Consider the following 26,816-nt stretch of genomic DNA (forward strand, 5'->3'; position numbering starts at 1 on the left):
GGAGTGGACTCCAGTGACCTCCAGCAATGGCTGCAGACATTGGAACTGCTGGGAAAGGTCATGTGACCGCGGGGAGCTCTTGCATAACCCCAACGTTCCCCGGAGCCCCTTTGCCACAGAATGCAGTGTGCAAGGTCCCCTTCTGCCTCAGAGCCTGCTTTGGGGTTGCCATCCTCCCGTCCGGGCCTGGACATCTACAGACGTTACCCCTGATCTCCAGATGGAATTTCCCAACCTGGATTTGCCCAGCCACGCTCTGCGTAATCCTGGTCAATTTTGTAGACTGTATCTCTGTTTTTGTATAGCCCTGAAGTATATGCTGACTCGTGTTTGTCCCACCATGAATTGGTTTGTCCCAATAATCTCTCTCTTTCTCCCCTGATGTCTTGGTAGTGGTGCCACGTGGGACTTGCAGCCAGAAAAACTTGACTTCACGCAGTTCCAGCGAAAACTCCACAATGCTCCCAAGCACGCTCTCCCTCACATAGACAGAGAAGGGTGAGTCACAGTCTGATCAGACTCAGTATTTAAGCTTTGCTTTGGGGCCGTAGGTCCTAGGTTGGACGGTTTGGGAATTCAGGTTGGGGAGACCCAGATGAGTGACCTTGTAATCTTTTTTCCTTTGCTTCATTTCTGCTCTGCCTGTCTCCCCATTGGTGAGCCGAAGTGGCTCGCACGGTTCTCCTCTCTTCTGTTTTATCCTCACAACAACCCTGTGGGGTAGTAATATTTCAGGAATTCTGTAAGCAACCAAAACTGCCGGTAGCTCCTTGTCTTGAATTCTTTTTCAAGAGCTTTGTGGCATTTCTAGTGCTGCAGGAAGTGAGACCAAGTCTGAATCATAACTAGGGTGTTCCACTCCAAAATGGTATTTTTCAGGTTATTGAACCCCTGAAATATTGGTATTTCCCAGTATTCCCACATCACAATACCAGTACAGCAATTTGGATTCAGTAAATAATCGGGCCTCTTGTGGCGCAGAGTGGTAAGGCAGCCATCTGAAAGCTCTTCCCAAGAGGCTGGGAGTTCAATCCCAGCAGCCGGCTCAAGGTTGACTCAGCCTTCCATCCTTCCGAGGTCGGTCAAATGAGTACCCAGCTTGCTGGGGGGTAAACGGTCATGACTGGGGAAGGCACTGGCAAACCACCCCGTATTGAGTCTGCCATGAAAACGCTAGAGGGTGTCACCCCAAGGGTCAGACATGACTTGGTGCTTGCACAGGGGATACCTTTACCTTTACCTTTTTAAATAATCGGGAATGCCGGATTTTTCAGCTCCATGAATCCAAAGCAGTTAAAAGGATCTTTAAACGCTTCATACTCTCAGACTTCCCTCCAAGCTGCACTACTTGGGCTGACAGCTCCCACCGCCCTAGTTGACCCTAGGCTGGCCTCAGCTGGGGTGACATGGAGCTGTCAGCTCCTGCTGACCTTGCTGGGAGAAGCTCTCCCCAGGATCTGCGTGCAGTAAGGAGGTCTCTTGCTGCTGCGTGCAGACTGGAAAAGATCAGCTAGCTTGGCTGGGAGCTAAGAGCTCACCGTTCCTGCCCCCCAGCGGATCGGTATAGCTAAATGCCCCCGAATAAAAGCCGAATAAAAGAGCCAAAGTTGATAGTCTGCAGAAAAACATAACTTTTATTCAGGCTCAGCTCTACCAGTAGACAATCAGATTCTTTAATCTCTATTCATCTGAAATAATACTTGAAAAATACCAGTATAAGTCTCTGTGTTGGTACAGTATTTTTTGGGTATTGATCCGAATTCACAATCCCTGATCAGTACCAAGGGAAGAACTGACTCTGTTGTAAGCCTTCGTTCAGAGGTGTGGTTGCCTGTTACAAAAGCCTGTGAGTTTCTTGCCTGTGCAATCTCCTACTCACAGACCTTTTTAGAGGTTCATTTGGACACTGGATTCAGATGTGTTTTTTTTCTCTTGCCTGTTCTTCAGAATCGGGAAAGGCAAATGTGAGGACGGAGACAGCATCAACCTGAACGATATAGAAAAAGTGCTCCCAGCTTGGCCGGTAAGTTCTGGTCCTTTTATTTGCAGGCCCAGCATCATGTATGCACAGCATATTGGTTTGAGCTGTTTGAGAGTCTATGCCAGGAGTCGCCAAACTGTGACTCTCCAGGTGTCCATGGACTACAATTCCCATGAGCTTCTGCCAACTCATGGCAGGGGCTCATGGGAATTGTAGTACATGGACAACTGGAGAGCCACAGTTTGGCCACCCCTGCTCTTTGGCAAAAGCTTTCCAATCCGGGTGTTTTCTCTCCGAAGCTTCTTAGTTCTGCATCAGGAACCTTTGCTGGTGGAGCTTGTTGCTTTCTAACATTTGGAATGTTTACATGAATTTTGCAAGATATAGGGAGTCCGCGAGTTTCAGGGATTTCCCAAACTGAACTGTCACCCCCAAACTTAAAAAAAAAATCAGTTTAGTCAAGATCAGTTTATCCCTTGCACAGGGATAGTCAACCTGTGGTCCTCCAGATGTTCATGGACTACAATTCCCATGAGCCCATGGGAATTGTAGTTCATGAACATCTGGAGGACCACAGGTTGACTACCCATGCCCTTGCACATTGAAAAAGAAAGGGCTTGCATTTAGCCAATAAAGTGAGAGCTACCAGGCTAAGCATGTCGTCTATAATGCAAACAAATATCTAAAATCTGATTATATATAACAAGACCACAGTGAACCAGATGTAATGATTAACAGAGTTGGAAGATTCAGGTGGGTAGCTGTGTTGGTCCAAAATGACAGAATAAAATCTGAGTCCAATGGCACCTTTAAGCCCTACAAAGATTTATTCAGGGCGCGAGCTTTTGTGTGCGTGCACACTTCCCCAGACTATGGAACAGGGCTCATAAATGTAGGGCTACAAGGAGGGAGTAAATTAGTAGCAAATTATTAAACAGAATCCTAGCCGCCACAAATATTGCACTATGGTTATTCCTTGCTCGAATAATGAATCAATCGACAATTGAACCCAAAGGACTGATTTGTAAGCCGCTTTGAGACTCCTTCAGGCAGTGAAAAGTGGGGTATAAAAAATAATTCTTCATCTTACATGAGTGTACGTGCAATATTCTCCTTAACCTGTCAGTAAAGCCAGAGTATGTTTGCCTGAGGGGTAGTTTTAACAGCATGTTCTGAAAAATCAGCCACGGCTCTATGACAAGGCCTTTGCGTTCCCTGCAGGAGTTTCTAGGTTCATTCTTCGGCCTTAGCAAGAATCATTAAATAGGTAATGTGAAGGGACTCTCCCTCAGTCCCCAGCTGCTCCCAGTTCACAATCACATAGAGATGGAAGAGACCCCAAAGGGCCATCCAGTCCAGCCCCCTTCCTTAAAGGTAAAGGTCAAGGTATCCCCTGTGCAAGCACCAGGTCATGTCTGACCCTTGGGGTGACGCCCTCCAGCGTTTTCATGGCAGACTCAGTACGGGGTGGTTTGCCAGTGCCTTCCCCAGTCACGACCGTTTACCCCCCAGCAAGCTGGGTACTCATTTTACCGACCTCGGAAGGATGGAAGGCTGAGTCAACCTTGAGCCAGCTGCTGGGATCGAACTCCCAGCCTCATGGGCAGAGCTTCAGACAGCATGTCGCCTGCCTTACCACTCTGCGCCACAAGAGGCTCTTAAAAATCACCCATTCCTGACAGATGCTCATCCAATCTCCTTGTAAGAACTTCCAGTGAAGGAGATTCTACAACCGTCCAAGCTAGCATATTCCATCAATAAACAGCCCTCACCGTCAAAAATGATTTTTAATATTGAAGGGGAATCTCCTTTCCCGTCATTTGGACCCGTAGTTCCTGGTCCTTGTCACTAAAACTGCACAGAACAAGTTGGAATAGACAGTACCGGCCCTGCTGGGCCAAAGGTTCATGATTCCAAGTAAGGCAGCTTCGTGTGTTCAAATAGCTCCTTTCCCCCCAATTTTTAAATTCCGTAATGTCCAGCCCATTGAAGAGTTCTGGGAACTCAGCAGATCACACACTGCTATTTGTCATTGAGTTCGTCATAGTAAAGGTATTATGTGGATTGTGTTCTTTACTTCGGGGGGGGGGGGGAGAAGCGCTAGTCATGGCTTCCCCCAGAGCATCCTGGGTAATGTAGTTTGGCGAGCGTGCTGTGAATTCCCTGTCCGGAATTTTGTAATTCTGTGGAAGAGCTGTGACAATTTCATAGTTGACTTTTGCGCCATCTGGTGTTTGATTTTTGCAAGGTCTTAGTTTTCTTTACCTGAGGATAGATTCAGGCAGGTAGCCATGTTGGTTTGAAGCAGTACAACGGAGTTTGAATCCAGGGGCATCTTTGAAGACAAATAAAATTTTATTCAAGGCGTAAGCTTTCGTGTGCATGCGTACTTCTTCCTGTGAGTAAACCTGAACTCTCCCTAGAATCTAAAATGACTAAACAGAGGCTATTGTACTTTGATCACATTATGAGAGAGGAAGGTTAGCTGTTCCGAATGCAAAATTCAATTATCGAGTGGCAGGCTGGGACGGAATTGTGTTAAAAACCCAAGACAAAAAATAGTAACACTTGACTCAGCAGACCTAGATGGAGACCTAAACAGGGGATTCCTTGTTGCCCCGGCGGCAGTAGGTAGGTTTGTTTTGCCCCCATGTGTACTATTGTAATTTGTAATTTTAACTGGGTTTTTAAGGGGGATCATTGTATTGTGGGTTTTTACATTCTGTAACCTTTCACGAGCCGGCTTGCCGGGAGTGGTGGGGAATAAATTTAAATAGAATCATAGAATCATGGAATCATAGAGTTGGAAGGGGCCACACAGGCCATCTAGTCCAACCCCCTGCTCAATGCAGGATCAGCCCTAAGCATCCAAGAAAAGTGTGTATCCAACCTTTGCTTGAAGACTGCCAGTGAGGGGGAGCTCACCACCTCCTTAGGCAGCCTATTCCACTGCTGAACTACTCTGACTGTGAAAAATTTTTTCCTGATATCTAGCCTATATCGTTGCGGTTTACACCCATTACTGCGTGTCCTCTCCTCTGCAGCCAATGGAAACAGCATCCTGCCCTCCTCCAAATGACAACCTTTCAAATAATTAAAGAGGGCTATCATGTCCCCTCTCATCCTCCTTTTCTCCAGGCTGAACATTCCCAAGTCCCTCAACCTATCTTCATAGGGCTTGGCCTTTATTAAATAATAATAATAAAGGGAACTGGGGAACCCTGGGTTTACACGACAATCCCCAGACATTATATGGCCTTTCCCAGAAGTTCAGATGGCCCCTGACATCACTAGACGTCTCTTTCTCCACAATGGAAACAGGAAATGAGTGCTTGATTAATTGGTTGATTGACAGTCTCCCGCATCTTAATTCTGTGCCCGTTTCTCTGAAGGGGCATGTCACCACTCCTGGGATTTCTTGATGCCTGAAAAATATTTCAGGGATTCTTACATAGTCAAAAGGTTAAAAAAGGCTGGGTTAAGCAATCACTTACGGATTAAGAAACCAGTTGAAATGATTGAAATGATCATAACACAATTGAAATGATCATAGCAGAAGAAAGGATCCATATAATTAGAGATGGACTTTTGAGGATGTGATTTCCATGCCAGAATTTATTGGGTTCTCCATATTCCCCCCTCAGGTCCCCAGTGGAAGCTTACCATGATGAGAATATATGAGAAATAAAAGCATTTATTTTTAATGTACAGCAGTATGGTAAATGCTCAGGGGGAAATCAAGTCCTGGAAAGATATTAGAGAGGAAGGAATCAATGTTCAATGTTTTATTATCAATCAGCTTCAATACTAGATTATCAACATGGAAAGGAGTTGTAATAGTGTTTGAAAAGATTGTTGTTGTTGTTATTGTTATTATATTTATTGCCCGTCACTATCAGCAAAGCCGCCTCACAACGGGTTACATATGATAAAACCACACAATATAAGGTTAAAAAATTAAAAATTAAAAAATGACAACCTGGTGGCAAAGTCCCAATCTTTAGGATGCTTAGGGCTGATCCTGCGTTGAGCTGGGGGTTGGACTAGATGGCCTGTATGGCCCCTTCCAACTCTATGATTCTATGATTCTATGGTCTGTATGGCCCCTTCCAACTCTATGATTCTATGATTCTATGAATCCTACCCCCCAAATCCAATAGCTGTCGTGGTTCGGTCCTTGGTGGCTTGGGAACCGGACCGAACCCCGCCATCAGAGGCGCCCGCGATCACGGAGGTAGGGCATGGTGATCACAGGCAAGCCGGCAGCTGGGCGCCCCACCCGATCGTTGAGGTGGCAATGGCCGCTAAAGAACCTCAATGTCCCCCTCCACCTTTTGACAAGGGCCCGGAGATGGCCCTTTGTTCCAGGGAAATGGGCCATCGGGAACCCCGGAAAACCTCGCATATGTGCATGAGTCATGATTGTATCAGCATGTTCCCTCCGCAAGTACTGGGTGGGGCAATACAGCCTAAGGAGGTGGGTTTTGTATAAAAGAGAGCTTCCACCTGGAGTTCGGTGGAAGCTCTTACTCCATACCAGCGGACTCCACGTTGCTGAAATAAAGCTTGTTCCTGTTGTATCGTTCACCCGGCCTGGCGTGACGTTTTCTTCAAGGGGCACCCTGTTTCTTCTTTTCAGTTAGCAAGCGGGTCTCCGACATCGTAAGAGCTTCCCCAGAACTCCAGGGGGGCATCGCATCCGAGCGCTTATCGGGACGGATCCAGAGATGGCGTTTTCAAGCAACGAGGCGGTCTCGACCCCCACGAACCCCGGGAACATGAGTTTAATGTCCCCGGGAGATTTCCTCCGAAAATCGGGGGGCCAGGAGCAGCTGTCCGGGACCCCGAGACCCTCGGCAGCGGCGGCCAAGGGAAGGCGCCGGGCCATGGGGTTCCCAAGCACGGCGGGGAGCGCGCCGAGGTCTGGGGGGTTGGCCCCAACCTGGGACACCCAGCTGAGGCAGGCGCTTCGCCCGGTAAGACCTGAGGAATCCCTAGAGGACCTGCGGCGGGCCATGGCGGACTTGGCCAGGCGCTTGCAGGCAGCTGAAGCCCGTGAGCAAGCTCGGGGCGGGCCCGGAGGGACTGGTAATACAACGGCGGAGGGGATCGCGTCGAGTGAGGACGCCTCCAGCGACGAGGACGAGCCCGGCACTGGTGAGCGGGCCCCGGACCCCGACCCGGAGCCGTTTTCAGTCCCGTGTAGGCGAGACGGCCAGCGGAGAGGCGAGACAGCAGAGGATCTCGGGGGAGCGGGTGAGCCGACGGGGCGGCGAGAGCCGGACCAACGCAGGAGCGACGTGCAAGGCAGGGAGCGGCACGGCGTCGTTGGGCAAGTTGGTAGCCGGTGGAGCGGAGCAGGACGAGACGGCGGACGCCGAGAATCCCGGATCCGGAGGGGGTCGGACTACTCTCCAAAACGTTCCCCCCCAGAGCTTAAGGCGCGTTTCGACGGGACGCCGGACGACCTCCCGCAGTTCCTCCTCCACGCGCTGACGCATGCCCGGAGGTATGGAGACCGGTATGAGGACTCCGAGGACTTGGTCTGGGGGGTGGCCTCGTGTCTCCAGGGCAAGGCGGGTCAGTGGTACCTGGGGTTGGCCGAGCGCGGCGACCCGGCAACTCGGGACCTGCAGGACTTCGTGGTCGCGCTCCGCCGACGATTCCAGGACCCCCAGGCAGAGGACAAGGCAAAGAGTCGGATCAAGGGACTTCGACAGGGTACTAGGGGGGTTATGGACTATATAGACATTTTCCGGAGGGAAGCAGGCAAGGTGTTCTCCTGGAACGAGGAGACCCAAATCGAGTACTTCCGGGAGGGCCTTAACCCGAAGCTCAGGGAATGGGCCGTGATCAAGGGGACGGAAGAAGATCTGTCTACACTGGAGGGGTGGTGTTTTGTGGTCGCCAAGCTGGAAGCCAGCCTGGGTTGGGCCGCCGCACCCCCCCGGGAGGCCAAAGGCGGGTCAGCCGAGGCGCCGAGACCGGGCCCCGACAACTCTCGCCCCAAACGACCCCCGAACCCCGAGCGGGAAAGGAGACGCCGGGAAGGACTGTGCCTGAAATGCGGGGGGTCAGGACATTTCGCAGCAGCGTGCCAACGGCAAGGGGGGGAGGACCGCGGGCTCTCCCAGGGGGGAGGTGCGACACGCCCCCAGCAGGCACGCCGGGCGGAGGACCTCCGCAACGAACCGGGAAGCGTCCAGGCGACGGGAAACGGCCAGGACCTGCTGTAGACGGCGCCGGGCAGCAGGTCCCGCGGTGCGAGGGAAAACCCCTACAGCATGAGGCGCGACCTCCGAACGTGGTAATTTTAGAGCTCCGGAACCCGGAGAACGGACTAAGTTGGGTGGGGGAGGCTCTTTTGGACTCTGGATGCGACCACAGCATGGTCCACCCCCAGATAGCCCGGGTTTTGGGGCTACCGAAGCGCATTCGGAAGGTTCCCCTGGTTTTCGTCCAGATGGACGGCAGCCCGATTCAGGGGGGACCTTTCGGGGAGGAGGTGGGTCCTATCGCCATCCACATAGGGGACCACCAAGAGCTGCGGTGGCTGATCCAGGTCCCCGTAGCGGGATATCGGGCGGTGTTGGGCCTGGATTGGCTGAAGGAACACAACCCCGTGGTGGACTGGCGGGCGGGGACCCTGAAGTTCGACTTGACGGTGGGTGCACGGCATCGGGTCCCCCGCGAGAATTCCAGCCACAAGAGAACGGCGGCGCGTCCCAGGGGAGCGGCGGCGGCGCAGCAGGAGAAACCAGAGCCCGAGGTCCCGCCAGAGTACCGAGACCTCGCAGCCGTTTTCAGCAAGCGGGAAGCGGACGAGCTACCCCCACACCGCCGCACGGACTGCGCTATCAACATCCCAGAGGGGGCGGTACTGCCCAAAGGGCGCATCTACAAAATGAGTGAGGGTGAGCTCAAGGACCTCCGGGAGTTCTTGGAAAAAAATCTGGCCCGAGGTTTCATCCGGCCCGCTTCCAGTCCCATGGGAGCTCCAGTCTTGTTCGTCCGGAAAAAGGATGGGTCCCGACGGCTGTGCCAGGACTACCGGGGCCTCAACGCCATCGCAGCGGGGAACGCTTACCCCCTCCCGCTGATCCCGGATTTGCTGGCCCGGCTGGGCAAAGGGACTCTGTTCACTAAGCTGGACCTAAGGGAGGCGTACTACCGGGTACGCGTCCGGGAGGGGGATGAGTGGAAAACAGCGTTTAACTGTCAATTGGGACAATTCGAATTTAAAGTGATGCCGTTCGGTTTAAGCGGGGCACCTGGGGTTTTCATGAGTCTAATTAATGAGGTGTTGCAGGACCTTTTGTTTCAGGGGGTGGTTGTTTATTTGGATGACGTCCTGATCTACAGCCAAGATCCCCAAGAGCACGTGACCCTGGTGAGGGAGGTGTTAAAGCGCCTGCTGGCAAACCACCTATACGTGAAGCTGGCTAAGTGCGAATTCCACCGTCCCTCCCTGGACTATTTGGGCTACCGCATCTCAGCCCAGGGCATAGCTATGGACCCCGAGAAGGTGCAGGCGGTGCTGGACTGGGAACGGCCCCGCACCCGGAAACAGCTACAAAGCTTCCTGGGGTTTGCTAACTTTTTTAGAGGCTTCATCCCCAGATACTCCTCCGTAGTGGCTCCCCTCACGGACTTGCTAGGTACCAAGGGGAGGGGTCCTCGCGCCACGCGGCCCAGCGCAGCGCTCGGCTGGAATGAGGAATCGGAGGCAGCGTTCCTGGCCCTCAAGCAAGCTTTCGCGTCTGAGCCCACGCTACTGCACGTCGACCCAACCCAGCCGATGGTGGTACAAGTCGACGCCAGCGACGCAGCAGCCGGGGCGGTTCTCCTGCAGCGAGACAAGGCGGGACAGCTGAGGCCGGCGGCCTACCTCTCACGAAAATTCGCCGAAACGGAGCGGAACTGGTCTACCTGGGAGAAGGAGGCGTTTGCGATTAAGTTCGCCCTCACCGAATGGCGGCATTGGCTGGAGGAAACAGAGGAGCCGTTCGAGGTCTGGACAGATCACAAGAATCTGGAGGCGCTCCGGCAACCGCGATCCCTGAACGCCAAGCAGATGAGGTGGGCGGAGTTCTTTTCGCGGTACAATTTCAAGCTTGGTCACATCCCCGGCAAAGAGAATTTCCTCGCGGACGCCCTCTCCCGTCTGCCGCAGCATGGGGAGGGGTACGCTCCCTGCACCAGGTCTGTGTTTGGTGAGGAGCAGCTGGGACGGGGGGTCGTCACTAGGCGTCGGGCCAGGGGGGAATGGGAGCCCGACCCGGCGACCGCCCCGCTCCGAGACCGCCTAGTGGCAGCCTACGGGACAGACGAGGAGCTGGCCGAGCTCCGGGACTCTTTGATTTTGGACTCCGGTCTCTGGCGGAGGGGGGAGGCTGTCTACGTCCCGGAAGGGCTACGACGGGAAGCCCTCAGCCTCTGCCACGATGCTAAGACCGCCGGGCACTTCGGTTTCGTAAAATCCTGGAAGTTGGCCCGGCGGCGGTTTTGGTGGCCCAGTCTGCGGCGGGACACAAAAGCTTACGTCAGTGGTTGTCCTGTCTGCCTGACCTGCAAGCCGGGGGTTGGCAAGCCGAAAGGTCTGCTGCACCCGCTCGAGGTCCCGACCCGGCCGTGGTCAGTGATCTCCATGGACTTTATAACAGACTTGCCTCCCAGCAAGGGGAAAACGGTGATCTGGGTGGTGGTAGATCTATTTTCCAAACAGGCCCACTTCATTCCTTGCACCAGTGTCCCCAGTGCTTCACAGTTGGCTCGGATGTTCCTGGATCACGTGTTCCGACTGCACGGGCTGCCGGACAAGGTGATTTCCGATCGGGGCTCACAATTCGTGTCCCGGTTTTGGCAAGCTTTCCTGCGCCTGTTAGGCATCGAGCAAGGGCTGAGCTCCGCTTACCACCCCCAGACGGACGGGCAGACCGAGCGGGTTAATCAAGTACTGGAGCAGTACTTGCGGTGTTTCGGTTCCTATCATCAAGACACCTGGGTGCCCCTGCTTCCCCTGGCCGAGTTCGCGTACAACAACGCAGACCACAGCAGCACGGAGATGTCGCCTTTTGCCGTCGTCTACGGGACAGACCTGAGACACTTCCCGGAGCTTGGAGAGGTCCCCGCCCGGGAATCGGCCGACCTTCGCGAGTGGGGGAAGCGTGCCGGGAGATGCTGGAAGTCGCTGCAGGAGCAGCTCCACAAAGTCAAGGCAGCGCAGAAAGAGAACGCCGACCGGAAGAGACGACCAGCTGAGGAGATCCGACCGGGGGATCGAGTTTACCTTTCCACCCGGAACCTACGGTTGAATTTGCCCAGCAAGAAGCTAGGCCCTCGGTTTCTGGGGCCTTTCGAGGTCTTGGCCCCGATCAACGAAGTTTCGGTCAAGCTCAAGCTCCCCAAGAACCTCCGGCACATCCATCCCGTCTTTCACGTGAGCCTTCTAAAAAAAACTCCGGACGGTGACGTTTGGCACCCCGTGTCTTCCCCGCCAGCGCCCGAGGTCCTGCCGGGGGGGGAGCACCACGAGGTGGCGGATATCCTGGACTCTAGACTCCACAGGGGGAAGTTGCAGTACCTCGTGGAATGGAAGGACTTCGCTTTGGGGGACCGGGAATGGGTCTGGGCAGCGGACGTCCTTGCGTCCCGACTCACTGAACGTTTCCACAAGCGGTATCCTGGCCGTCCCGGGGGGTTGGAGAATGGACCTTTGGGGAGGCAGAATGTCGTGGTTCGGTCCTTGGTGGCTTGGGAACCGGACCGAACCCCGCCATCAGAGGCGCCCGCGATCACGGAGGTAGGGCATGGTGATCACAGGCAAGCCGGCAGCTGGGCGCCCCACCCGATCGTTGAGGTGGCAATGGCCGCTAAAGAACCTCAATGTCCCCCTCCACCTTTTGACAAGGGCCCGGAGATGGCCCTTTGTTCCAGGGAAATGGGCCATCGGGAACCCCGGAAAACCTCGCATATGTGCATGAGTCATGATTGTATCAGCATGTTCCCTCCGCAAGTACTGGGTGGGGCAATACAGCCTAAGGAGGTGGGTTTTGTATAAAAGAGAGCTTCCACCTGGAGTTCGGTGGAAGCTCTTACTCCATACCAGCGGACTCCACGTTGCTGAAATAAAGCTTGTTCCTGTTGTATCGTTCACCCGGCCTGGCGTGACGTTTTCTTCAAGGGGCACCCTGTTTCTTCTTTTCAGTTAGCAAGCGGGTCTCCGACAATAGCCCCCCTCCGTGGCTCAGGGGAGAGTTAAGGGATGCCTTCCATCCACGTAGATAGATGACTAAGCTCCACTGGCCTGGAGGGGCCCCTCAACCAAAGACCTGGTGGAAGAGCTCCGGCTTGCAGGCCCTGTGGAACTGGAAGAGCTTCTGCAGGGCCTTCAGTTCTTCCGGGAGCTCGTTCCACCAGGTTGGGGCCAGGACCAAAAAGGCCCTGGGCCAAGTCAAGGCCAGACTGACAGGCACCATGAACAGATTAGTACCCATAGAGCACAAGGCAACAGGCAATCCCTCAAGTATGAGGGTCCCAGACTGCGAAAAGGCCTTAAAGTTCCTTGTTTCTTGTTGTTTCACTTCATTATTTTTCATTTATTTTAACTGTATTGTTCTGTTTTATGTGAACCCCCTGAGCATTCGGGGAGGGCGGCATATGAATGAAAGAATGAATGAATGAACGAACGAACGAACGAACGAACGAACCTTGACCTTGATCTGGGCCGCAACCGGCAACCAATGCAGCTGCGTCCGCACAAGGCTGGATATGAACCCTCCAAGGTGTTCCTGTGAGAACCCTAGCAACTGCATTTTGCACCAACTGTAATTTGGGGGACAAGGGAAGGCCCACCTAGTGCGGGTTACAGAAGTCAATTCTGGAGGTGACTCTCACATGGATCATCATAGCCAGGTGTTCTGGGGACAGGTAGGGCACTGGTAGCCCTGCCTGGCGTAGGTGGAAGAATGCCTGGTAGGCTACCTTCGTGACTTTGTGCCTCCATAGACAGAGAGGCTTCCCAGATTCCTGGCACAGGATGCAATGTTAAGTTGGTCCTGGCCGCGATGGGTAAATACACTTCCTGGCCTGCCCCCGTCCTTCCCAGCCTCCATCTTGGAGGGGTTGAGTTTCAGGTGACTCTGCTCAAGCCACCCAGCCATGGCTTCCAAACATCTGGCAAATGGCTCCACAGTGGAGTCCGGGTGACCATCCATGAGGAGATAGAGCTGGGTGTCATCTGCATACTGATGACAACCCAGCCCAAAACTCTGGACCAGCTGAGCCAGAGGGCGCATAAAGATGTTAAAAAGTGTGGGGGAGAGAATCGCCCCCAGTGGAACTCCACAAGGGAGCCCAAAGTAGCATGATAACTCTTTCCCCACTGCAAATCTCTGTATCCGATTCTGCAGGTGGGAGAGCAGCCACAGATGGGCTGTCCCACGTATCCCCGGTGAAGCAGTGGGCCAAGCGCTTGTGGTTGACAGCGTCAAACACGGCCATGAGGCATAACATCAGAAGAATGGCCATTTAGATCCAGCCTTTCCTCACAGTTCTTCTTAGCTCCACTGGTTAATCACTTCTCCATCCCCTTCAGAAGGACATCCTTCCAGACCTCAAAGACCTCTTAGAGTTCCCTGGGGCTCCCCAGGGTCCGGAAACATGGGATTCGCTCAAATTTGTAGGCCCCTGCCTCTTTCTGCCCCGCTTCTGAAGGAAACCATCTTCCTATTTCTAAACAAGCCACCTAAAAAAGCTTCCTGAGCAAGGAAGCGTCGAGGGTGCTCTTCCCACGGCCCGCACCAGGGGGCACTGTGGCCTTTCCAGCCAGAGGCGATCCGGCAGCCCTTTGGCGCGGGTTCCCCTAGCTAAACAAAGCTCCGTGGAGAGGAAGCGACTGGTGTCACTTTTTCCAAATAGTAAAATATAGCGTGTGCAGTAGCAGCCGTTCCTATACGCATCCTGAACAAGGGTCAGGGCACGCTCTCTTCCCATTGAAGTCATCGGCGGCTGACCTCAGGATACCTAGCGAGTAAACCCCCCCCCCCTCCTGGCAACCGGGTCCTGCAGTTATGTCCGCTCCCAGAAGAGGGGATTGTGAAACAAGACTTCTCATAGATTTAGGGCCAGTGCTGTGCTAGTTCTTTGCAAGGGGTGACGGGGGCTTTAGGCTGGACCCCCCTCCCGAAAACGTCCTCTCCCTGCTGCTCAGAGGCTCTTGGGAGAAACAGTGTCTCTTTTCTTCTGGCCGTGAACTCATTCAGGTGGCGTTGGGTAACCACACTCTCTGCAACTCAGGACCTGATATGCAGCGTGAGGCCTGCCTTACAGGACTGGCGTTGGGGGTTGAGATGCTTTCCAGGCCCAAGGCTACATCTGGTCTCCATCTGCTGTGCTGAGCCGGTCACCGGCTCCTCCACTGCAGCGATCAGCTGAAAAGCTTCCCAAGCCTGGGCTGACAAGAAATGCAGCAGTTGATTTCAGTGGCGTTGTTTGTTGATCCCCAGTTTACACTGGCCTGACTTAGTGGTTAGAGTGTGGGACTAGGGCAGGGGTAGTCAAATTGCGGCCCTCCAGATGTCCATGGACTACAATTCCCATGAGCCCCTGCCAGCCTGCTGGCAGGGGCTCATGGGGATAGTAGTCCATGGACATCTGGAGGGCCGCAGTTTGACTACCCCTGGACTAGGGTCTAGGTAGAGACCCAGGTTGAAATCCCCAGTGTGCCACGGAACCTCACTGGGGGACCTTGGTCCTGCCACCCAGTCTCATCCCAGCCTACCTCACAGGGTGGTTGTGAAGACAACATGGAGGAGAGGAGAATGATGATTTAAGATGTCCCTTGGGGAGAAATGCAGGGTATAATTATTGAAATATAGAACGTAATCCTAACCCAAATTGATGATGATGATGTTAGCTGTTCAGTAGAGTTCGATTCTTGGTGATCCTATGGTTCCACTGCCGCTACAGCTTCCAATCTTGCACCGCGTCTTTTAGCTTTGTAATGTTCTGGCTGGTGTCCGTTTTGATCGTATCTAGCCGCCGTGCTCTTTGTCGGCCCGGTTTCCTTTTACCCCTGACCAATCCGAGCTTAATTGCTCTCTCCGTTGGGCTGGATCGCGTGAAATGGCCCAAGTAAGTGAGCTGGGGGTTGGTGATTATGCCTGCCAGTCATATATCGGGTTTTATGCGCTGTAGTATTTCCTTGTTTGCGACGTTGGCTATTCAAGGAATCTGCAGAAGGATTCTCCCAAACCAAAGTTCAAGTTTTAAAAAGTTCAAAGTTAAAAACTAGAATTGCTATGCCTCTAAAGCAGGGGTAGTCAACATGTGGTCCTCCAGATGTCAGTGGACTAGATGAATCATGGGAATTGCAGTCCATGGACATCTGGAGGACCACAGGTTGACTACCCCTGCTCTAAAGCACTTGAATTCAGTGGCGTTAGGAGACTGTAACTCTTATTCAGATGACGCTGTAAGCAGCGGTATTTTTGTGCCGCGTAGCACACGTTCTTCTTGTTGGCCTGCTGGACATTGCTCTTGGGGTTTATTTTTCAGTTTTTTTAAGGAATTTATTCCTTTTTGCTGCACAAAAGCAAGGACTGGAGTCTTGAACTAACATTAAGCTTGTATAATATCCAACTCTGAGCAATGTGATAAAACACCAGAAATTCACCCCCTTTGTAGGAACATAAGAGAAGCCATGTTGCACCAGGCCAACAGCCCATCCTGTCCAACAGCCTGTGGCATACAGTGGCCAAAACCCAGGGGCTATCAGAAGGTCCATCAGCAAGACCAGAACTCCAAAAGCCCTCGCCCTGTGAGGTAGGTTAGGCTGAAAGAGAGGGACACACCCTGTGGGTTTCGTGGCAGAGTAGACAAAGAAGAGTGGGTTTTCTACACCCCACTTTTCTCTACCCTGGGGAGACTCAAAGTGGCTTATGGTCAGCTTCCCCCCTCTCCACAACAGGCAATTTGTGAGGTCGTTGGAGTTAAGAGAGCCCTGAGAGACTTGGGCTGAATCTGCACGGAGCTTTTATTCCAGTCCCAGGTCGATTCAATCCCTGCTGTCTACACTGAATGCGATTTCCATTTTGATTTGGGGCAATTTAAATTTTCCCTCTGCAACAAGCATTATTGATCCAGAGTGACCCTACCTTTCTCCCGTGATATTCTGGAGTGGATATAACCCTCAATATTTGGAAAATCCTCATGAGTAAGCGTGCAGCTCTCTGCTTTTCCCCAAATTAACTTGCTGCTGACCCTCCAATGCTGTAGATAAGCCCTGATTGGCCAGGGTGTCATTTTAAAGGCTTCCTCGTTTCCAGGTTTCAAGGCTTCCCTTAAAGGAGAAGCCCTAACGTCTCTCAGCAGAAGCTCCAGAAGCTCTAATTTCTCTCGGCAGAGGTTTGCCTCTTGTTTTTCCCCCCTTCTCTGCTGTCTTCAATTCCCTGCCCCCCTTCAAGAAAAGAAAGAGGCTCCTGCTGCACTTCTCTCCACGCCCCCCCCCCCCTTCTGAGCTTCCCTAGCCACGTGCAGAACACTTTCTGTTTCAATGGTGAGGGCGGGGGATAGAGGAAGACCCGAGTTCAAATTGATCAGAATTCAGCAGAATCCACAGCGGAATAAACAAAGTAAGTGCAGAATCAGTCTTGGAAAGGCTCAGGGTCACCCAGCCAGCTCCAAATGGAAGAGTTGAGCATGAAACCCGGCTGTCCACATTGGAGTTCAACCCTCATAACCGTCACTGGCTCCTAGAGTAAGGATTTTAACCTGGGTCTCCCCTCTCTAACCTGACACACTAAGCATTGCCTCCCACTGGCTCTCTGATGCTGATTATTTCCTTTCGGGACTGAAATGTGTTCAGAACAAAAGGACTTCCCTCCCCCTCGGGCCCTGTCCTCTCTGATTCCTTCTTCCCGCTCCCTCGGGGTCCCCGTCCCTCCAAGCGTTTCCTTGATCTTATGAAAATAGCAACCAATACAATCAACGCCGCCAGAAGTTCTTAAACTGCTAATTTCCTGTCTGCAGTTGGCAGGTAAGCACTCGAGAGCTATTGTGGAACGCGGAACGCAGCGGCCTCCCAGTCTGGGATCTCTCTGAGCCGCATGCGTCCCAAATCCCAGTGGCTTAGAACGGAACACCTGGGCGTGTACGAATAACCTTCCTCTGCAGACTGCTGGGTGGCTCCGGCTTCATTGAAGGGAGGCTGTTGGCCATTTCAGTAACCCGCCAAGGAGCCAGCGTGGCCCGTGTCACCAAACAGGGCCCGGTTTCAACAAGCTGCAGGCTGTGGGCCCTGTCGGGCTGCGGGCCCTGTCGGAGCTCTCTGAGTTCCGCAAATCGGAGCTCTTCCGCCAGGCATTTGTCTGAGGCCAGGTGGTAGCCCAGGGGCTAAGATCCGGCCCCTCTCCCGGGGGGGGGAGAGGCCGGAATTAGACTGGACTGGTTCCCTAGATTGTTCCACCCATGCCCAACTATCCATCCGCTCCCTTCTGCTCGTCCATTGGGCCTGTGAGGGAATAGTTATTAATCGCCATCATTATGACTGTTTATCATTGTTTATGGGGTTTTAATGGGGAATTTTAATGGGTTTAAGGTATTGATTTGTAGTAAATTATATTGTGAACCGTCGTGTTTCTGAGAGCAGCGGCCATTCAAATCAAATGAATGAATGAATGAATGAATGAATGAATGAATGAATGAAGGAAGGAAGGAAGGAAGGAAGGAAGGAAGGAAGGAAGGAAGGAAGGAAGGAAGGAAGGAAGGAAGGAAGGAAGGAAGGAAGGAAGTGCCGACCACTCACAGAATGCGGCCCAGTTCGGGTTTTCCTCTGGCATATCGAGAGTCCTGCTTTGGTTCGGCCACATTTAGAGGAAAGACTGTGGGAGGGGGGAATTATGGCTGAGAGGTGGAGCATCTACCTGGCATGCAGAAGGTCCCAGGTTAAGAACATACACAAGAGAAGCCCTGTTTGATCAAACCAGCGGCCCATTTTGTTTGTTTGTTCGTTGGAAATTACATTCATAGGATTTATAGGACTGAGCCTTTCGGGCCATTCTGTCCAACACTCTGTGTCACACAGTGGTCAAAACCTGGAGGCCCTCAGGAGGTCCACCAGTGGGGCCAGAACTCCAGAAGCTCTCCTGTTGTTGCCCTTCTCGCAACAAGAATACAGAGCATTCCAGCCCCAGATATAAGAACATAAAGAGAAGCCACGTGGTATCAGGCCACGGCCAACACTGTATCCAATCCAACACTCTGTGCCACACAGTGACTAAAACCCACATGTCATCAGGTGGGTCTCCAGCAGGGCCAGAACTCTCAAAGCCCTCCTACTGTTGCCCTCCAATCACCGATAATATGGGCACACTAGCAAGAAAGCCCATTGCAAGCAGGAATGCAATGGGCGCTAGGACCCAGGGAACACCGGGAGGTGCAGATCTCTCTCCGTGTCTCTCTTCCTCTCCCTCTCGCTTGTGTCTCTCCCATGTGCCTCGCAGTAGGAGCCATAGCAGGTAATTAGGGCCCCTTCTTAGGAGGGAAGCAGGGCTGGTCAGCAGTTTGGGGCAGCTCTCTCTGCCTCCCTTGCAGCAGGAGCGATAGGAGGGAATGAGGGCTCGTGTTTGGTCTGGCAGGGCTCTGTGTCTCTCTCTCTGTCTCTGGCATGGCTTAGGGGAATGCGGCTATCATCCAGGAAGGGAGGGCGGGAGCTGTAGGGCCAGGGCCAATCAGGGTGCAGCCAGCAACCATTCTAACTTGGACAGCCGGACACGTTCCACCCACCAGAGTTTTTCACAAATATATAGAGGAAGCATGGATAAGGATAGCATTCCATTTCTGCATTATGGCTAGTAGCCTCTAATGGCCTCTGCTCCCTACGTTTATCTAATCCACCCTCAAAGCTGCCTGTGCTGTAGCCAGCAGCACTTCCTGCGGCAGTGAATCCCCGGTGTTAATTACTCTTTGGGTGAAAAACGACTTTTTAAAAAATCTCTCCTGAGTTTTCCGCTCATTAATTTCAGTCCTGAGCACCTCCAGTTTAAAAACGTTGACGTGAAACAACCACTCGGACAGGCAGCGACTCTCCTTTCCCCATCGTTTTCACGTGCCTTCGTGCTTCTGACTGAAAGGGCTTGGGATTGAACCCGGTGCCTTCGGCCTGCCAAACAGATGCTCTCCCCCTGAGTCCCGCACCCTCCTCCCATGACACCCCTTCCAGCTTGTATCAGGAAACCTGGATCAACCCAGGAGGCAGCTTCCGTGGGTGTGGAAACCGTCGCGGTTAAGCGCTGGTACTTTCCCAATCCTGAATGCTTATACTCCGAAATCCATCTTCCCGCATGCGTCAGGAGTTATTTCCTGGTAGATATGGTCCGTAACTCGAGTTATGGCGGGACTGCAACGTTGACGTACAAAGCTCCTAAGCAATTATCTCGGTAAGTCTTTGGCACGGTTACGCCCTCTTCATTGCATTGTCTTCAGCAGACTCGATAGGGTGTGAACTCTGCTGAGGTGCCAGGGGACTCCTGCAGTACAATCCTCTCTCGTGGTGATTCTTCATCCTTAGAACAGGAATGTAAATACGGTCCGTAATCCTTTCCATTGCATAGGTAACCCAAAGCATGAAGAACTCTAAAATCAGATAAATGCTTTTTATTATTTATGTGAATGCGTAAATAGGATGGCTTTACAGTGCTTACATTTTGAGAGGATCCACTCGAATTCTTGTTCCTTATAATCATAGAGTTGGAAGGGGACTCCAGGGTCATCTAGTCCGACCCCCTGCACAATGCAGGAATTTCACAGCTACGTGCCCACCCACAGGGACCCCAGTTCCGTGGCCAGATGGTACCTCCTCCCTCAAAAAAACAACAACAACAGAATCTCTGGCCAATCTGGTCTGGAGGAAATTCACCTCCCAATCCTAAAATGGCAATTGGCATTTCCCTGGGCATGCAAGAAAGGGCCACAAGAGCCAAGCTCAGACACAGTCCCTTCTGCCCACCCACTCACCATGTTCCTAAATTCACAGAATTGACATTTCTGTCGGCTGGCTCTCCAGCCTCTACTTAAAAACCGCCAAGGAAGGAGAACCCACCACCACCTCCCAAGGAAACCTGATCCACTGAGGAACCGATCTAACTGTCAAGAACTTCTTCCGGCTGCTTAGCCAAAAATTCTTTTGAATTCATTTCATCCCATTGGTTCTGGTCCACCCTTCTGGGGCAACATAAAACAACTCTGCTCCATCCTCTATGACATAGAGTCTATGTGACAGCCCTTTCATTCATTCATTCATTCATTCATTCATTCATTCATTCATTCATTCATTCATTTATTCAATAATTTGATTTATATACTATCATTTTCAGAAATTCTCATGGCGGTTTACAACATGTAAGATAAAACAGTAAAATCACCCCAATAAAAAACCCCTAAAAAGTCCAAAAAAAACCCCAAAACATCATAGTCCTTACACAGCAAATCCAAGATATACAGTCAAAACATGGCTACCATATCACCTCTTAGTTTGTCTCCCTTGGGGAGAAATGTAGCGCATAGCTATTGAAATAAACAGCGTAATACTTACAGGAACTGATGAGGTTAGCCATTCAGTTGAATGGCACTCCTATGGCTCAGCTCTTGACACATTTTTCAATCTTCTTTGAGTTGCATAATGCTCTGGCCGGTGCCCACTTTGATCGTATCTAACCACCGTGTCTGTTGTCAGCCTGGTTTCCTTTTCTGACCAGCCCTAACATAATTGCTCTCTCCATTGAGTTGGATCGCACGATATGGTCAAATTAAGTGAGCAAGAGTTTCGTTATTTTGCCTACCAGGGATAGATCGGGCTTTATGCACTGTAGGATGTCTTTGTTTGTGACTTTTGCTGTCCATGGAATCCACAGAAACCCTCTCCAGCCCCAGAGTTCAGCTCTTTTCCCATTAAATTCACCAGAGAAAGGCAGACAGTAACTAAATAAATATTAGTCTCAAATGGTAGGGTTTTTTTGGGGAGGAGGGGGATGATAGCATTTGATTTTTTTACTTTCTTTTTTAAAAAAAGAGTGGGGTTCAGCTTAACCTTTCTATTAGGTCAACAGAATGATGTGTCTTTTTTTTGCTCAGGGCATCCTTAATGACTGTGCAGGATGATTTTGGAGTTGGACTTGGGGCCGTCTGCCCTCTGCTCACCTTCCCAGCTGGCACAGGGCACCATTTCTCCCGGTCCTCGCAACACAGGCGCCAACATCATGACGCCACTGCAGCTGTCCCCCGTCTGTCCAGCCAACGCGGAGGTCAGGAATGACCCCAGAGGCAGCTTCTAGACTGAGCCGACCACTGACCAAGATACACCACATGGGGGGGGGGAGGTAAATGTTTACTGAGGGGTCTTTTTCACCTAAAAGAGGCAGAAAGCTTGTAAAAAGAAGCCCATGGACCTACAAACAACTCCCATTCCACCCAATCTCAGCATCGTCTTGTCCTGTGTTTTCGAACCCTGGGCTCGGCAGTTCAAAAGCTGTATCTCACTTTGCGGGTTTTTCCAGCCGGCCGCGTCGGGCGACCCTCCTAACGCAACGGCGGTGTGTATTTCTGGACAGCCTCCGCTGGTTCTTTGCTCCCAAACACGGCTTTATTTGTTTTCTTTATCCTGCCTTTCGTAGGCCTCTGTGCTTTTCTGATCTTTTTTTATCTCCAGATTGTTGTGTTGTTGTTTTTGAAAGAGAAAAGAAAAGGGCCTTTAAAGAAAAAGAAAAAAGGATTGCTTCGATTTCTGCCCCTTTCCTGACTTCTGGGCGAGGGAAGTCTACGTGATCTTGAGCAGGTATTTGTGAATGGACTTCGACCCTAATGGGGCGGCTGGAAGGCGTCGAGGGGCGGAATCAGAAAGTGACTCGGTAGGGCTCAATGAGGCTGGAAAATATTTTCGGCGGGGCCGTTCAGAAAGCCGGGAGGAAGCCTTCTTCAGGCCCAAGAACAATAAAGGGGTCAGGCGCTTGACTCCCTCTCTCCTACACCCTCTTCCTTCCATTGTGAGAAATCTCCCTGGCACCTTAGAGGCTTGTTGTCGGCACGTGACAGCAAGCGGACGTCTGGACCAGCCTGGTGCGGCGTTTGTAATCTTGGTGATGCCAGAAACAAAGCCCGACTTTCAGGAGTCGTTTGTGTGTGTGAGTGTGTGTGTGTGTGTGTGTTGCATCTCTGCGTGTGCTTAATTCTTGTAGAAGCCAGGCCGGAGTGGATTTTGCAACAAACCCTTAATGCAGTGGCTCTCAACCTCCCTAATGCCGCGACCCTTTAGTACAGTTTCTCATGTTGTGGTGACCCCCAACCATAAAACGATGCAAGGGTTCTTTCACAGAAATTAAACCAAAACTGACCAATGGCGTGAAGATCCCTTGTTCAGGATTGTATAGAAATTGGTTTTTTTCTGGGATTTCTCAGTTCAGTTCTGCCTCTTGTTCCACCATGCCGATCTCGCTCTTTTCCACTGCTCCAGACGGACGGACGCTCTATCTCGATCTACCCCGCAAGGCTGTTGTGTGGATAAAATGGAAGGAGAGCTATGTCAGCTATTTTGAGACCCCCTTGGAGAGAAGGGCTGCTCACCTTGCCACAACCCCCGTGAAAGGATTGTTCGACCCCCAAAGGGGTCCCGACCCCCAGGTTGAGAACCACTGCCTTAATGGAAGGGATCATACTGAAAGCCGAATAATTCCACCCCCCACCCCCCAAATCTTACCGCCCTGAGCTGTACGGTAGGGCGGCATACAAATTTAATAAACAATAATAATACCTCATGATCAGCCTCTTGTGGCGCAGAGTGGTAAGGCAGCCGTCTAAAAGCTTTGCCCATGAGGCTGGGAGTTCAGTCCCAGCAGCCGGCTCAAGGTTGACTCAGCCTTCCATCCTTCCGAGGTCGGTAAAATGAGGACCCAGCTTGCTGGGGGGTAAACGGTAATGTCTGGGGAAGGGAATGGCAAACCACCCCGTATTGAGTCTGCCATGAAAACGCTAGAGGACATCACCCCAAGGGTCAGACATGACTCAGTGCTTGCACAGGGGATACCTTTACTTTTTTAATACCTCACAGGGTTGTTGTGACGATAAAACGGAGGAGAGAAGAATGCTGTAAGCCATTTTAAGTCCCCATTGGGGAGACAAGTGGGGTATAAACGAATTGACTAAAAGCGGTGATTCACCTCCTTGCGCTCAGCTTGACTTTCCTATCCTCGACCCTCTTGGGCTGTTCATATGTGTCCAGTTAGAAGAACTGCCCTCTCAGAGAGTTCTGTATGCTTCTATCGGAGGTCAGCATTTGAACGCAAGATCTCCCCCACCCCCAGCAGCCCTGCATATGGGACAAGGCTGTATTGCCTTTCACCCAAATCCATTCGGCCGGACCAGTCTTCCAGCAAACACGGACGCCATGCAACTAGAAGATGGTTTGTTTCCCCTGCTTCTCTGCCCCACAGGAGCCAACGCAGCGTACTTTTTGCACGTAACCCTGCACGGCATCGGGCCAACGCCAACCGTTCGAAAGCAGGTCCCATAATGTGCCGCTGGCACCTTTTTGAGGGGCTGCTAGAGTCGAGGATTTCCTCAGAGCCGAGCGGCTTTCCTGGAGACCGGCTTCGACGGACGGAGGAAATTGCCCTGAGAAGGGCAAATCCCGCTCTTTGCAGAAAGCCGTTCAGAAAGCCAGACTTTCAGTACGTGCAACCCGGCACAGGCTGTGGGGAAGCCGGGGGGAGGCTAGTGCCCCCCTCCCCTCGTGCTGGAGTGTACATATGCGCCCTTGGGAAATCCTGAATCTGTTCAGACCCTATTGTATGTCTATCACAGGATATGGAAGGTAAACTCCACCTTAATCTGCAGTTGCCTTGGAAGTCTAGATATATATATATAGTACGTGTGCATTTATATACATGCACACACATTCTCTCTCTCTCTCTCTCTCTCTCTCAAATACACACCACACACACACAGAGTATTGGTTCTCACAGCCCAGTATTTTGAGAGCTGTCAGTTTATGATAAGCTTCTTTCTTTCTTTCTTTCTTTCTTTCTTTCTTTCTTTCTTTCTTTCTTTCTTTCTTTCTTTCTTTCTTTCTTCCTTTCTTCCTTCCTTCCTTCCTTCCTTCCTTCCTTCCTTCCTTCCTTCCTTCCTTCCTTCCTTCCTTCCTTCCTTCCTTCCCACCCCTCTGTCTGTCTATCTATGGCTTTTCACATCTCTATATTGATATAATGCTACAGCAATATGTGCAACGGATCCTCTGCGTTTCCAGCTTTCTCGTTCTTTAGATAAGTCTCTCGCCCTTTCTTTTGCTGAGGTATAAGGGGAAAGGCATATGCCTGCAAGACAAGGAGCTACAGATTGTTTTAAAAAAAGCACAAAGTGGGAATTCAGAGAACCTGCTGAGTTATATCGTTAGTAATGTTATATCAATATAATGATGTTGCTTTGCCAGTTTAAAAAAATCCCTGAAAAAAGTCCTGGCTCAGGAGAGGGGAAATGGCCATTGCTGGTGGACTAGGGCAGGGAGATATGCCAGATGGAAGCCCCAGAGCCATTGTAGTATATTGGCAGCACATCTGCCACGCATTCCTATCCTGTGCGGAAAACACCCATCTGCTAATTGTCTACTTTCCAGGGTTTTCCTGTCCTTGGTAAATTCTTTTTCAACCTGCCTTGGTACAAGCTTTCTGGAAAGAACATGCTGTAGGCTCTGAACCCAAACTGCCTGGGTGGGAAGGTGCACATTACTATACTTGCTCCTAGCCAAAAGGCCCAGAAGTGTACAAATTTTGAAAGGTCCGCCCCCCCCCCCCAATGCTCTTTGACCTTCCCCGAACCCTGAAACTATGATTCCTCTCCCAATGGAGAACTGGAGGGGGAAGCTTCATTAAAGGATTGCTTTTCATAGAATCATTGAATGGAATGGACCCTCCTGGGTCATCTGTTATATGTCAACATTATGGTGCTTTGTTATCTCAGTGTTCTAGTTCCTCTGACTGGCTTGCTTTAATTTTTCTAAGAGAGTAAGCCCAAGGCCCTTTTTGTTGCAGCGATATAAGAGGAAAGGCAGTTGAAGAATTGTTCTTCTGCACCGTAGCGATTTCTAATTTTGGTTTGGCCATGAAATGTTCTGAGCAATTATGGAAACAAACGTCTAGCTCTCTTCTCTATCAATTGCCCTAGGGGCAAATCAACTAGCCGTTCAGCACCCCTTTCCTATGCCCTCCCGTTTCCCCTCCTTTTCATCAGCTCTTCCCTGATATATTTCCCCGTTTCTTTCCTGCTCTGTCCTCCCTCTGCAAAGTCTGGTTTCTGAAGCAAGCCGGGTCCGTACCCAGCTCCTTTTATCCTCTTTCCTTTGTCCCCCCCCCCCCCGATTACCCCCAAACTGACAAAGCAGCGAGATTAAACTTATTTGTTCCGGCGTTGTGTAAATGGAAACGAACCGCCGAGCATGGAGAGCGAAATCTTCTCTGGGAAGCTCCACTTCAAGAGGTTAAGGGGAAATGTGCATCTGGAACAAATATAACCCTCGCCAAACTTCCTCAATAAATAACCCGTGAAGGTTTTGCTTTTGCCAGACAAAGGGAATGCGGTTTGCCATCGAGTCTTTGAGCGCGGCTCCGTTTCCCCTTCCAAGCACACAGAATTGATGCTAACCTCCAGCTCTTCCATATCCAGTGGGAGATCTTCCTCTGCTCTGTTTTATTGGCTCGGTCGGTCGGGTGGAGAGGATGTCCCAGCGGAGGGCGGGGGGGGGGGCTTCGCGGCTGGGGAAGTGGTGACCCTCCTCCGCAACGCCGGAGCCTCTGGTTAATTAACCAAGAGGTTGTGAAGACACACCCAGGAACGGAAACGGGGTGGCATCGCTCTTTTAGGATGGGGAAGGAGCGGACCGACGTCATGGCCGTTCCTGTCCCCGCCGCGACCATCAAAGACGTTCTAATTTCAAGGGTGTTTTCTTTCTGCAGCCCACGTTACGCAGACTCAAAGGGCGGCCACGTTCGGGTATAGAATCACAGAATCACAGAATCACAGAATCATAGAGTTGGAAGGGGCCATACAGGCCATCTAGTCCAACCCCCTGCTCAACGCAGGATCAACCCATAGCATCCTAACGCATCCTAAAGTATAGGGAGGCCCAAACCAGAGAGGAGGCCGCTGGGCTGCAGGGGTCCAGAGGTGGTTCTTTAAATCCACGGAGAAATGGATGGAGACAGATTGATAAAATGGCGGGAGGGGGGGGATTATGTTGTAGGAAGTTGGCTGCAGAGGAGAGGACACGCAGTAATGGGTTTAAACTACAAGTACAACGATATAGGCTAGATATCAGGAAAACAAATTTCACAGTCAGAGTAGTTGAGCAGTGGAATAGGCTGCCTAAGGAGGTGGTGAGCTCCCCCTCACTGGCAGTCTTCAAGCAAAGGTTGGATACACACTTTTCTTGGATGCTTTAGGATGCTTTGGGCTGATCCTGCGTTGAGCAGGGGGTTGGACTAGATGGCCTGTATGGCCCCTTCCCACTCTAGGATTCTATGATTCTATAAGTGGTGGTAGTGGTTACAAGCACAGACAGCTTCAAGAGGGGACTAGCTTAACATGCAGAGCAGAGTTCTATGAGCAGCTATCAACCACCAGGTATAGATGGAACCGTCTGTGTTCTTCATGCTTGGGGCCGTGGTGGGAGGACTTCTGGAGTTCTGGCCCACCAGTGGACCTCCTGATGGCACTTGGGTTTTGGCCACTTCATGACAGAGTGTTAGAAAGGATGGGCCTTTGGCCTGACCCAACATGCTTTATCTAATTTTCT

The 26,816-nt window shown here is 51.6% G+C and overlaps 1 protein-coding gene across 5 annotated transcripts in view; it reads left to right on the top strand.

Annotated features, from left to right (window-relative positions):
* Positions 1-26,816, top strand: part of CTIF (cap binding complex dependent translation initiation factor) — a 150,332-nt gene that overhangs the window by 47,579 nt on the left and 75,937 nt on the right. For all 5 annotated transcript variants that reach the window (XM_077346752.1, XM_077346753.1, XM_077346754.1 and 2 more), the window contains 2 exons: positions 394-498; positions 1,948-2,023. In XM_077346752.1, the coding sequence (XP_077202867.1) occupies positions 394-498; positions 1,948-2,023 (181 nt within the window). The remainder of the gene's footprint in view (positions 1-393; positions 499-1,947; positions 2,024-26,816) is intronic.

Source organism: Paroedura picta, chromosome 7 (assembly GCF_049243985.1).
Source record: "Paroedura picta isolate Pp20150507F chromosome 7, Ppicta_v3.0, whole genome shotgun sequence".
Classification (NCBI taxonomy): Eukaryota; Metazoa; Chordata; class Lepidosauria; order Squamata; family Gekkonidae; genus Paroedura; species Paroedura picta.